General features: G+C 34.3%; 1 protein-coding gene across 3 annotated transcripts in view; it reads right to left on the bottom strand.

The window, feature by feature from the left end:
- LOC149773129 (calcium homeostasis endoplasmic reticulum protein-like) overlaps nt 1–12,888 on the bottom strand; it is a 174,502-nt gene extending 161,614 nt beyond the window's left edge. For all 3 annotated transcript variants that reach the window (XM_089946784.1, XM_089946783.1, XM_089946782.1), the window contains exons 1-2: nt 12,779–12,888; nt 8,619–8,789 (exon numbers count right to left, since the gene is read on the bottom strand). In XM_089946784.1, the coding sequence (XP_089802910.1) occupies nt 8,619–8,789; nt 12,779–12,803 (196 nt within the window). In that variant the 5' untranslated portion in view covers nt 12,804–12,888. The remainder of the gene's footprint in view (nt 1–8,618; nt 8,790–12,778) is intronic.
- Between the last annotated feature and the right edge of the window lie 88 nt (nt 12,889–12,976).

Below are 12,976 nucleotides of genomic sequence, written 5' to 3' on the forward strand. Positions count from 1 at the left end.
CTTAAATATATACAAATGCCTTACCAGTTGAATGCTATCCAAACTATGGCCCTTGTCTGGTTATTGTGACACCTGAATGGTAACCTGACTTTTTTTGTCAAAAACCGAGATTTATGATTTGAAAGCTTGATGAATATTAAGTAAGATCTCAATGACAAAGGCTGCAACTATATGATTTACCATAAAATAATGCACTGATATATATATATATCTGGAGGTATATGCAGTTTGCCACACAATTTTTTATTATAAATATATCTGCACAACTCAATCTCTACAGATTCTCCAAAGTTGATTTTTTTCCCATCTAAGAGAAACAAAAGTAATCACATCTGCAACCTGATGTTTACCAACATACTGGTAATGAAATTATCATCTCCATTAATGTCTTCACTCTTCAAGTGTTTCTATTAACCTGCTGAGTCTTCTGTGTTTGGAGAGTATAGAAATAATTATTGGTAATTCATTCCATCAGTACTTCATCAAAGAACCACTGCCTTTGCACCCATAAGGGTCAGCGATACAAGCCACGTTTACAACATGACACATCAACATATGATCAATTGTCACCCCATCATTTTGGTCTACATCTTCACAATCCATCTGAATCTATACTGTATCTAAACTTGTATTAGAATAATTTGATGAATCAGAATCAATATCTGACTCAAACAGAAGCATGCAATGTGTATCTATGGACATATGGCCACCTTTATTTCAGCTACGTGTAAGTATGAAATCAAATACCTATAAAACAGTAACAGCTGTGGCCATGAAATATTTTTGTTTCATCACCAGATTCTTGTTGTATTCCTCATCGTCTGCATCTCACACTACAGATTCTATCATAAACCATGAGCAAGACATCTGGTGTAATGGTAAAACTTCTTTTCATCAATCCTTTTAAAATTAAATTTACTTGAATTTGTAAGAAATAAAGGTAATTTTCACTCCATAAATTTGAGCTGAACAAGTAATGTGTCTACATGACATGGATCCCTCTGCCAATGTGATGCATTTGACAGGCACAGTTCAGGTTGGGCTGTAAAGTAAAATATAACCCAATCTGTATAAATGTAGATATTGGCAATTATAGCCTGCAAAAAAGGAGTTGTTGTTGATGATGTGGGCTTTATTCAGCACATTATGGGATATATATAGTAGTCAGTATAACTGGTATAGGGAGAACCCAGAACAACCCCAGAAAAAACCATCAACCAATGGGTAGCTACTGGCAAGCTTTCTCAAACATATTGGCTGAGCCCAAGATTCAACCCAACATTGACAGAGGTGGGATGTCAGTGGTCTGTAAAGGAGAGCGGCTTAGATTACTCAGGCATCAGGTGCCACTATCTTTGGAAACCGTTAAAGCTACATTAAAAGTCCAAATCACATGCACTCAGTGACCAATGCTCTACAAACTGAGCTAACAAACTGATACAGTTGGACATACCATATATACTCGCGTAAAAGCCGAATAATTTAGGAAAAAAGAAAGGCCTGGAAGAGCAGGGGGTCAGCTTATCCACAGGCTAATGTCTAAACTTGACAGTTTTTAGGTCTTTTTGTTGACTACAAATTAAAACTATAAAGATTAAAATTAAAACTACAAATACTTAGAAAGAATCATTCTATAGGCTGGAACACATGTTTCTTGGATGATTCAGCCACTTGCCAAATTCCATTGAGTGATACTTTTTTTTTTATATCAATCTAATATATCCTATCAGCCAGATCAGCTGTTCTGTTATGACTCACAATCATCAAACTCCATCAGATGACTGATTCACAGATAATACTGAAGTGAAAATTACATTCAAAACACAAACCTCTTTTAAACAAATTTATACAAAATGCACTGGTATATACACCATATATGTCAATAATAGCTGCAAGGAAAAATGACAACTGTCAGATCTCATAAATATTATATAATATGTTGCCTTTAATATACAGTACACACCGCTCTGGTGGACTGGTGGTTAAAGCATCCGCCTTGGATGCGTGGCGTTATTAGTTCAAACCCAGGCAGAGACATAGCAAAGACTTTAAAAAATGGTACTAGCAGCTGCCACGCTGGGCACTCAGCATTAAGAGGTTAGTGTTAGGACTGGTCTGCCTGGTGTCAGGATAATGTGACTGGGTGGAACATCATGCTACGTGTCTGCAGCATGATGCCCCAGTGCTAGACATAACAATAAACTGCCACACTTCAGACACTGTAGCAATACAACTGACAATATTTTAAAGCTATATTAAAAATCCAAATCACACACCGAATAAAAAATACAGTAGTGCTCAAATGGAGGAGGGAATTTTCCTTTAAATTTCAATTCTAGAACAGACCCTGCATAATAGTAATGGGAATCGGTCAGAAATTCATAATCAATAATCGGTTCCACTTAACCAACTGATAATCGATTATAATCAGTTACTAAGAGCAAGTTTTAATTTTTGTTTGTTATACAGTTATATCTTTGATCAATAGTTCAAAATGTTAATAAATGACAGGAGTAATCTCTTTTAATGACAAGTATACTTTAACCTGATAAAAATATCACATTTTTGTCTGTTGTGTTGTGTGTTATTTTTGTTCTACAACTTTGTTAAATGAACGCAACTTTTTATGGCTGATAAATAATATGTAACTGAAATACTGTTACAATTCCCCAAAATCCTTTCATTCATATGTGATGTGTCTATAATTTTAAGTGTAGAAGGACATGGTTTTCTTGTTTGTCATTGTTTACAAATACTACAAATGATGTTGCATTTAAACTAAAACAAATCATCAAAATATGTTTAAATTTATTAACTTGGCAATTTAACAACTTTATCATGTAATAATGACTAAATGTTCCTAATGATGAAAATTTGCACCAATGAAATATCCAGTGGTTTTATATTTGTAGCTGTGAAGGGAATTAATACATTTCAGGTCAACTTTAGTGGCTGGGTGTTTTACTAATCTTTGTGCTTTGCATACAACTAAAAAGTAGTCTCCCATTTCACACAATCGATTATGGAGTTCACAACCGATTATCTTATTGGTTCGCTCAACCAACTGATGATCGATTATAATCGATAATCGGAAAAACACTACTGCAAAATACAAAGCAAGTCCATACAAACTGTTCTCTGGCCATCCAAACTTTCTAAACATGTACAAAGCTTAAAAAAACTGAAATAATGCTGTTTATTCACAACAATTAGAAACCCAACCTTTCCCACTATCTGCCCATAAGATTTACTAAACAGCTGACAGTTATCACAACATGTATCCCATACCTCAAGAAAGTTGTGAATGTTTCATTTACTTTACATTTTTTCACCTCTTATGTTGACAAGATTCTGTTTTTAAGTCCTTTTTTTGTTGAATATATCTACCAATTTCAGTGATACATCCACAGGATTAATTCAATATTTCAATATTCAAATTATATAGTCATGATGGAAACAAACTGATATAGCTATATGCACAAGGGCCAGATTATGGCGGGGGGGGGGGGGGGGGGGGCACAACATTGCACTATTTAATAATTGACTATGCAATAGAATCCAGTTGCAAACTAGTTGTTTATCAATGGAGAAATATTTCAAATATAAAGAAACGAATAATCCAACACATTTTCAGAATAGGAAAAACTGGAAGATAAAGACTGCTCCATTTCTTTCTTGGATAGACATAAAAGATAAATGAGATATTAAAAGGGCGACACCAACATAAGGTTTACAGATCCAGTTTTTTTTTCTCAAGCATTGAATATACTACGTAAATATATGAGTAACTTGTGGATAAAATACAACTTTCAATCCTTAACTTTCCTGGAATTATTAAGAATAACATAATCAAAACTAAAACTGCTAGAAGATAAATATAACAAAAATATAAGACTGTAATAGTGCCCAAGGAATTGCACCATTCCCACCCAACATATCATCTGCTTGTAACTGATTAGATCTGAACCAAAATTTAGCAAAATGTACATAAGATATATGTGATATTTTTTGTTTGCAATACTTTTACTTTATATCTATATTTTAATTTAGATGTATGGACTATATTGTATAAAATAAACTTACCATCTGATAAAACAATTTCCACACAAGAATATGAGGTCTTCCATTCAGTGTTGAACCCCATCCTTCGCTTCTTTAGCTCTTTCTTTGGGGAAATTACTTGTCTGATTTAGAAGTACAAACGACACTAATCTCTGATCTTCGAAGTCAGATCAACACAGCGCTAAATGTTTTTTTTAAAAAGGTTGTGTGTTGATTTTCACAAGAATTTTCAAATTTATGAGGAAAGGTGTTTTGACTTTTTTTTAGCTGTTAGTGGAAATAATTGCAATACATGTAACACACACTATCAGTATAATCCATCATCTCTGGCGAATAACGTGACGCCTGTACAATAACAAAACCCGTAATAAATGTCGCGTACAGGCATTTGGTCAAGCCTGGTACAAAAGATAACGGCAAAATGAGTATTTATCATTGACAACCTTAACTACCCAAGACGAGGTAAAAACAGCTGTCATTTGAGCAATAAAGCTTTGATTTGGATGACAGGATATTTTTAACAGAATATTGTTAGATGGAGAGTGAAAGATAAAGCAGAGCAGCACAAGCACGAAGTACGGTGGCAAATTCTAAAGTGTTGCAAGCAGATACAATAGTGCAGCAGGGCCAGCATGGTAAAAGGTCCTAGGGAGAACTGCTAGTTTAAAAACACACCTATGTAAACTACCATCCAAAATTTATATCATTTTGACATTACCTATTTTACAATATTCTGATAAAAATTCTTACTAAAGGTGAAGGCATACTTTATGTGTTACATTTTTTGCCCATAACTGAAGTCATCTACAAGCTCAACGATAATAAACCCATGTATCAAAACTATGGTATCAAAAGTGGTAACAAACTGAGCCAACCAGATAAATTCACTATTATGCATAGATGTGATTATCAAACATGTACAAGATCTTGCATCTAAAAGCATGTATTCCTCATGTGATCAAAACTGGATCAAAAAGATGAAGATCTTGATAATATACAGTAATATTTCAAATAAATTTGATTAAAATAAAAGATAAAAATATAAAATCCTTATAATATAAGGTCCAAAATTTGTACATTATTAAAAAGAGTTCAAGATTTACAAATCAGTTTCTACGGAAATACTTATTTCATACAAAGTGAGAGGTTTTAAAGCAGGGCAGATCAAATCGCATAGCACAATATCCGAGACTGCTCACTTTCGAAGTCAAACAAATAAAAAATTTCAAATCACTAGTACAGCAAGTGTTTTTTCCTTTTTTAAAAGTCAGGCCAGTCCATATTTTCGTGCTTTAATCCCTTTATTTACCTTTATCTGGCGATTCATAACCCTCTGGGTATACTAAACACTTGATTCTACCACTTTCCATGTATACATTTACATTCTGTACCACACCGGCAGATCAACATAATCTATTACTGTTTGAGTGCATTTTATCTAAGCGACCGAATTATCAATAAAACAAAACACAACAAACAAAACAAAGAAAGTATGATTAATTAACAGTGTTTTAAGCAGCTTTGTTGTATTGTGTTTGCTTAAAGCAGATCCTACAAACAGCTCACTCTGATTTTAATCCAACAAGTAAGATTAATTAAAATAATGAAAGGAACTTTACTGACATTAGTGTTGTTTTTAAGAACTGATTAATTGACAGTAATGAGTCTTGAATTTTTAAATAATTAAACTTCCACATGTGATATTCCATTTAAAGTGAGAGAAAAAATAAGCTGAATAATGAGCTCTGTCCAGGTTTAAACAACAAAGTGGATTTTATGATCATTTTAAAAGTAATTGCCAAGCAAGCTAATATTTACTCTGCAGCTAAAATGAGTTTGCTAAATTATTTTCACAAGGTCGTTAATAAGATTCAGAGAAATAAAACTTGTGTGAAAGTGGAGGGATAAAACATAAGACAGCAACTGTGTATGAGGTAGCTATTTCTCCAGACAGACAAAAGCCTCCAACTGTGGTGGAAAAAATATGTCAAATACGACATAAATAAAAGACAGAAATTTTCAGCTGCAATGGGATGATTGTTATCCCTGGCTTGAATTTACTGACTTAGAAGAAGGAAAGATGTCTTTGCAGTTATTATAAACAATATCCCCAACTGGAACAGGTTGGAAATTCAACTAGTGTGTATGTCAGTGACTACATGCACTTTCCTCATGAGAGGCAGTTCTGATAAAATATGGGAGGGAAGACTTGCAGGTTCTTCTTTATCATCTTGAAGTTACTTTCAAAAAGGATCATCCTGCCATTCATCAGCGACATTTAGAGTTCAAAGTGAAGATGAGGGTATGCAAGCAGTCACTGGATCAACCTACTGAAATTCTTGGAATAATAAACACTCCACATTCTCTCAGTCTGTTATACAAACTGTTAGAACCCATGTTTGTTATAAGCCACTACTGAGTGTGAACAAGGTTTAATTCAGTGAACTTCAGACTTCATTAAGGACTTCTTGAAACCATGAGACTTTACAAATTCTAATGAACATTTCAGCAAATGGACCAGGACTTAATCCCAGACACAACTGCTGTCAACATGGTGGCAGATGTCCAGTTGCTAAAACATATTTACTTTAAGTGTGTGTGTGTGTATATAATTTGGATTTTTAATGTAGCTTTAACAATTTTGCAGTCATATCGCTATGATAGTTTATAGTGATGTCTAGCATTGGGGCATCATGCCAGAGACAAGTATCATGATGTCCCACCCAAGCACATTCTGACACCAGGCCTACCAGTCCTAACACTAACCTCTTAATGCTCAGCGCCTAGCGAACAGATGTTAGAACCATTTTTTATAAGGCTTTGGTATGACTCAGCCAGGGTTCAAAATCACAACCTCCTGTATCTGAGGCAGATGCCCTAACCACTTGGACACTGGAGTGGTATACACATGAAGTAGCCAAATGGGTAGTATCAAGCAATGTTTGAAAAATATATTTTTTTTGCACATTATTTCACTTTTATTTCCATAGAATAAAGTGCATAAATCTCATCAAATCTTGGCAAATGCATACAATATTGGGAAAAAAAAAAAAAATTCTGAAACCACTTGTCCTGATACAAGTGTGTAAAAATAAAATGTTCTCAACCCTTCACAATAAACAAGAATGTGTTCTACTGTCAGTGGAAACTGGCAAGGTTTGCACTCCAGTCAAGACTGACCCCTTGGGAAGTATGCATGGGTCAGGCAGGCTGTCCAATATGTGAGCAGAACAATACAACTTACACTTTGCAATCTGTTATATATGACTGGGACAGCAAACTCCAATAATGGTTTTGAAATGATAAATACTGAACAATGAATGTATGACAGTATCATTAACTCATTGAATATTGGGTATGGACAAGTAAAAACAACTTTCCCATAACCTGACAGACTCTTGTGTGTGTGTGATTTGGATTTTTAATGTAGCTTTTAAAAAAAAATTCAGTCATATCACTATAATGTCTGTAGTGTGGCAGTTTATAGTGGTATCTAGCATTGGGGCATCATGCCCCATTCAGTCACATTATTCTGACACCAGGCTGACCAGTCCTAACACTAATCTCTTAATGCTGAGCTCCAAGCGAGTCAGCTGTTAGTACCATTTTTAAAGTCTTTGATATGACTTGGAAGGGATTAGAATCCATGACCTCCTGCATCCAAGGCGGATGCTCTAACCACTAAGAAGCTGGAGTGGCACGACAGACCCTTGTAAACGTGTCGAAACTTTATCAGTCAACCTTATTTCCTGAAAAATTTTCATATGGTCTGTTTCAGATATTTTGTTATTTAGTACTGTCCACTCGAAATACTTTGTATCTCTTCAGTCTGACAATCAGTACTAATCAAGAATATACAAATTTTTAAATATTAAATAAAAATTTTCACCAACCCAACTTCTTCCAACCCACTGCAGGAAAGAAAGATTAATTTTTACTTATCCTATGTAAAAAAATGATTTGCAATAATGTTGCAGAAAAGTTAAAAGACTGCTGGAAAGGTCATAAAACAGGTGAAATGAATCCAAAGCTAATGGAGTTCTGCCATATGAGCAACTAAGCAGCCATTCACACAAAACTAATAAAATCATAAGCCCTATAAAAATACTGAAAAATGAACAAGAAGCACTTTATTAAAAAATTAATTGAGACATAATGAACATCTGTCTTCAATTAAAACTGAACCATGACATATACACTGGCAAGTACTCTCATCTGTCATTAAATCTGTACAGGTGAGACCGTGAACTATATATACACTATATAATTACCTTACCATGATATACTTACACTGGGGGCCCCGAGTGGCCAAGTGGTCTAAAGCACTCTCCATTACGGATCACTGCCATTTCACATCTGTCTGTGTGGGTTTGAGTCTTGGATTTGGCCAATGTGGGTATGTGAGAAAGCTTGCCAGTAGCTTCTCATAGGTCAGTGGTTCTTTCCAGAGTTTTCCAGGGTTCTTCATCCACCATTAATACTGGCCGCCATGTATAGCCTATCATGTGCTGAAAAATGGCGTTAAACCCTACAATAACAATAACAATAATACTTACATTGCTGCTCTGTTGTCACTTTGTATTGATAATAGTTGAAATACTCTCCACCATAAAGAAAGGAAAATTTGGGGTTATCCTTCTGTTTCTGCTTTGTCATATTCTCAAACTCAGGCCCATTTCTGGCTACAAAGTTGGCCAATTTATCAATAATGTTTTTCAGTTCTGGGTCTGAAATGAAATAAATATACATATAACTGTCAGAAAAAAGAACATATTAAGGCTGACTTCCAAAACCATAAGGACTGAAAATAGCATAATATGTTGGCTAAATGTGCTATATAAGTCTTTACTGGAATAGACAAGTTAGAAAACAAATATTGCGTATTTCATAAATCAATTTTCTTCTTTCACCTCATAACTATATGTCCCAATATCAGAGAGAGAGAGAAAATGTTTTCATTCCTTCTTTATGATCTTTTACTTAACGTACCTTACTGCCCCTGTTTGGCTGAAGCTGAACCTTTTGTCAACAAGAGAAAAAAGTAATAAAATATGTAACCTAAATAAAAAAAATACAAACCACACTCCTTCAGTTTCAAAGATATATAATTTAAATATTCACAATATTTATCTCCGCATATATTCCATTTTTAGTTTAAATTCCAAGAATGTCCATTTAGCATGCTTATGCTGTTTTATTTTTTTCAGGTACCTCTACATTCACATAAAGTAAATTGTGACTTTATCAGTAAGTGCATGTACAATTCCTGTACATTGTTTCCCAATGGAGTGCATGACTGACATTCAAAAATCTCCTTGATGTCAAAAATAGGAGTCATTTAAAAACAAACCCTAGTGTCAAAAGTGGAAATCTAATAACAAAAATGTGGGGGGTATCTGTTGAACAAATCAGGATAAAGGGAAACACTGCTGTAATACTTCCTGTAATTAGGAGGCATTTGGAATGATCTTTGCTCAAGCTAGCAGTCATTTTCTATTAAAAGCTCTGACCCTTCTACCAGAACAAAAGGTGTCACTGGTTGAGAAGCTTACGGGAGTAAACACCTGATGCTAACTGGCACCACATAGTAATGTATACATTAACATATATAAACATTAAATGAAACAAAGAAAAATTCAAAAATATATACTCAGCAGCATCTGTCCATAAAACAAATTCAAATTAAACATATTGGCTACTAAACAATTTGTATCGATATAAGAATTGAACCTAAGGAATAAGGTTCAGATATGATGTGAACTCCATAAAATACATATATTAATCTTGGTACATGTACATGTATGGTAGTTTAAGATGTGAACCATTATAATGATGAATTAACACAAACATTAATAATGATACTCAAAATATCAATGGAACATATCAAGCTAGTTCATTAGGTCCATACTGATCTGCAAACAAAAATCCCTGAAATATTATAATTAATTGTCAAAATTTCATACAAATGTATATCTCTATGAAGGACCCAATATGTATAATTTAAACAGGGTTGGAAAGATGATATTAGATGAAGACAATAGCCTAAATTATGGTAGTAAATTAACTTAATTTAAACTTGACTGAACAAGCTTGCACCTTTTTACACACTGGTATTGAAGAAAACATCTTAAAATAAATTTAAATAAAAGTGTATGGAAAAAAGTGGATGCATAGAACAGATTTTCATTGGATATCAACTTTAATTTGTCCATTTTTTGTTTGCACAAATTTGTATGTATTATCACATCAATCTTTAGATTTCTGACAATGTCTCCAACAAAATTATAAATTTTTAATTATTAGCCATCTTCTATTTATAAAACTTTCATACAAATTATGACTTCAATGACTCAACTGTATACAAAAAATATACTTGATATATGATAGTTTAGCAAATGTCAAGTATTGTCAAATACAGTCAATTTGATATGCACAGTGCACACTTAAGGAAATCATGATGAAGATGAATTTTCCCACGCTGCCACCCGACGTGGCCATAATCAAACCCACATCATATGCTAGTGCAACACACTGAATGAAATACTACCCTATCAATGGCCAGAGGAAAATTATGTATTGCACATATTTATAACATATTTTCGGTTGGCCAATGAGAAGGCAGTATTCCATTCAGTGCATTGCACTTGCATATTATGCAGGCACGATCATGGCCATGGCAAGTGGAACCATGGGAAAATGGTCTGGCATTTTGTAGAAGTATGATATTAAGAGAAACTTAAGACAGCCATAAAAAGTCAAATGCTTGAGAAACACATTGATACCAAATTTATTATGCTATGAGAAATGTAGCTTTAAATATCAGTGTTGCTTCTTAAATAAGACAAGTGAGAATGGTGAGAAGTGTCCTCCATTATATTATTATAGAGTACATGTATGACTGATAGGCAAATTATAAGCAAGGATATGAGCACCTATGCTGAAAAATAGCTGAGTTAGTTGTAGTCCTACAATGTAAGACTATCCAAATAATGGTCTTGTATAGCCTGTTCCGATGTTGGTTGATATCAGAATGAGTAGTCAAAGTTTCAGGAATATCTTACACACTTGGCCGCTTATATTGACACGCTTCCACTAATTTATGTGTAATTAATATACTTACTGTGCTATCTCTATCCTGGCGGAATGAAAATATGACACTAGCAAATGGATGCATTTTCATGTTCCATTGACATAAATTTGAATTTGTTGCACTATGACTATAGTCGAGGTATGTTAAAGTACATTTAAGCAGGTTGATGTGGGGGATACGTTTCTTGAACGAAACAAAATGTTGCCTACAGTTCCAATAGGCATAATATATATTTATTTGTTTTGTTAAAGAATATTTGAACTTAACCCTATTTCAGCATTCCCAACTTTCATCGCTTTCCAGCCAACTGAAATGTAGGCCAACGAAACCTGACAACAAGTCCATTTCTTTTGTGAGAATTTGAATTCATTAGAGAAAAGACATCAGGGTAAGTAAAGTCTGGCAAAAACATTATAGCTTTACTTTGTAGAAAAACATCATTATTGGTTGTCAGTTGTGTGTGATATTTCTGAAAATTTGACTTTCATTACACTGTTAGTCAACATCAATACACGCTACACAGTGCTGTTAGATAGGCAATAAGACCCATCACCCCCAGAACAAAAATATCAGGTGATGTGTCTTATGTTGTAGAACTAAGTTTAGCTGCAAAGGCTGGCACTTAATTGTTTATGTCTACTCAGCATACTAGAAAACTCTCTACTATAGTCCTAGAATGTAAGACGTCTATCCTGATATTTATGTTTTTTGGGTCGACCCATAAAATATAAATATCTGGGTATAGTCCGACTATACCAACCCGTTTGTTTGTACCCCTCTACCGATTTCAATAATGGAAACCTTTCGTGACAAAAAGTGCAAGGAACTTAGTCAATTCATTCACTGATTTATAATTTCCAACGTGACTGTGAGTAGAGTGGACCTAACACTGTCATCATCTGTGCATTTCATGCTTAACATAAGTTTTCAATATAATAGACAGACATGCTCAAGATCCATTTCCAGTTCCTGGACAAGTCCAGTTTCAGCAAAGGGGTGTGTGAACAACTACAGATGTACATATATAAGTCGTCTGCTTCCGACAATGTCGAATCAAGCAAAGGAAAAGAATGACAACAACAAATTAGCCTTTCACGTGGATTTAACAAGCAGTTTAATTTCTATGTTCATGTGTGCAAGGGGATATAATTACAAAATCTTAACATTATGTAATTTACAGAATCATCCGGCAGTTGATGAACAGGATGAGCTACGTCATTATGCTGTTTGATGGAAATAAATTATCCCATTGTGTATGCAATATGGCGCCGTGTTATTATGGAAAGTCCGTTAAGCATGAAAGGTGCAGGGGATGCCAGTATTTGTGCCATTCTGGTCCGTCATGTTAGACATTATAAGTCAATGATTCAGTTGAATTAGTTCTCTGCACTTTTTATCACATTAAACGTTTTCGTTATTGATATCGGCGGGGGGGGGGGGGGTTACAAACAAATGGATGTATAGTCAGAATATAGGCGTCTTACATTGTATGACTACTTTCCACCCTCTCTTAAATACATCCGACATCTGCTTAAACCAACCATACTGTTACCTATGTCAATTTTTTAAAAATAATTCAGCTACTATTAATTTTTATAAATGGATTGCATAGTATATATTTAATACCATCCGGAGGGGAGGGGAGTTCCATGTTTTAACGATTCTTCAAAGTACACCATACACCATACGCAAAGCTTAGAAAAAGCTTCTGAGTACCACACAGACGCTTATTTGCGTAAATAGATGATATGATAGCGTCTATATGATTATGATTTTACCCGTATTCAACCTGCCTCTTTCATTTACAATATTTTCATATTAGCA

Source organism: Sinohyriopsis cumingii, unplaced genomic scaffold (assembly GCF_028554795.1).
Source record: "Sinohyriopsis cumingii isolate HCF-2022 unplaced genomic scaffold, ASM2855479v2 utg000881l, whole genome shotgun sequence".
In the NCBI taxonomy this organism is placed as follows: domain Eukaryota; kingdom Metazoa; phylum Mollusca; class Bivalvia; order Unionida; family Unionidae; genus Sinohyriopsis; species Sinohyriopsis cumingii.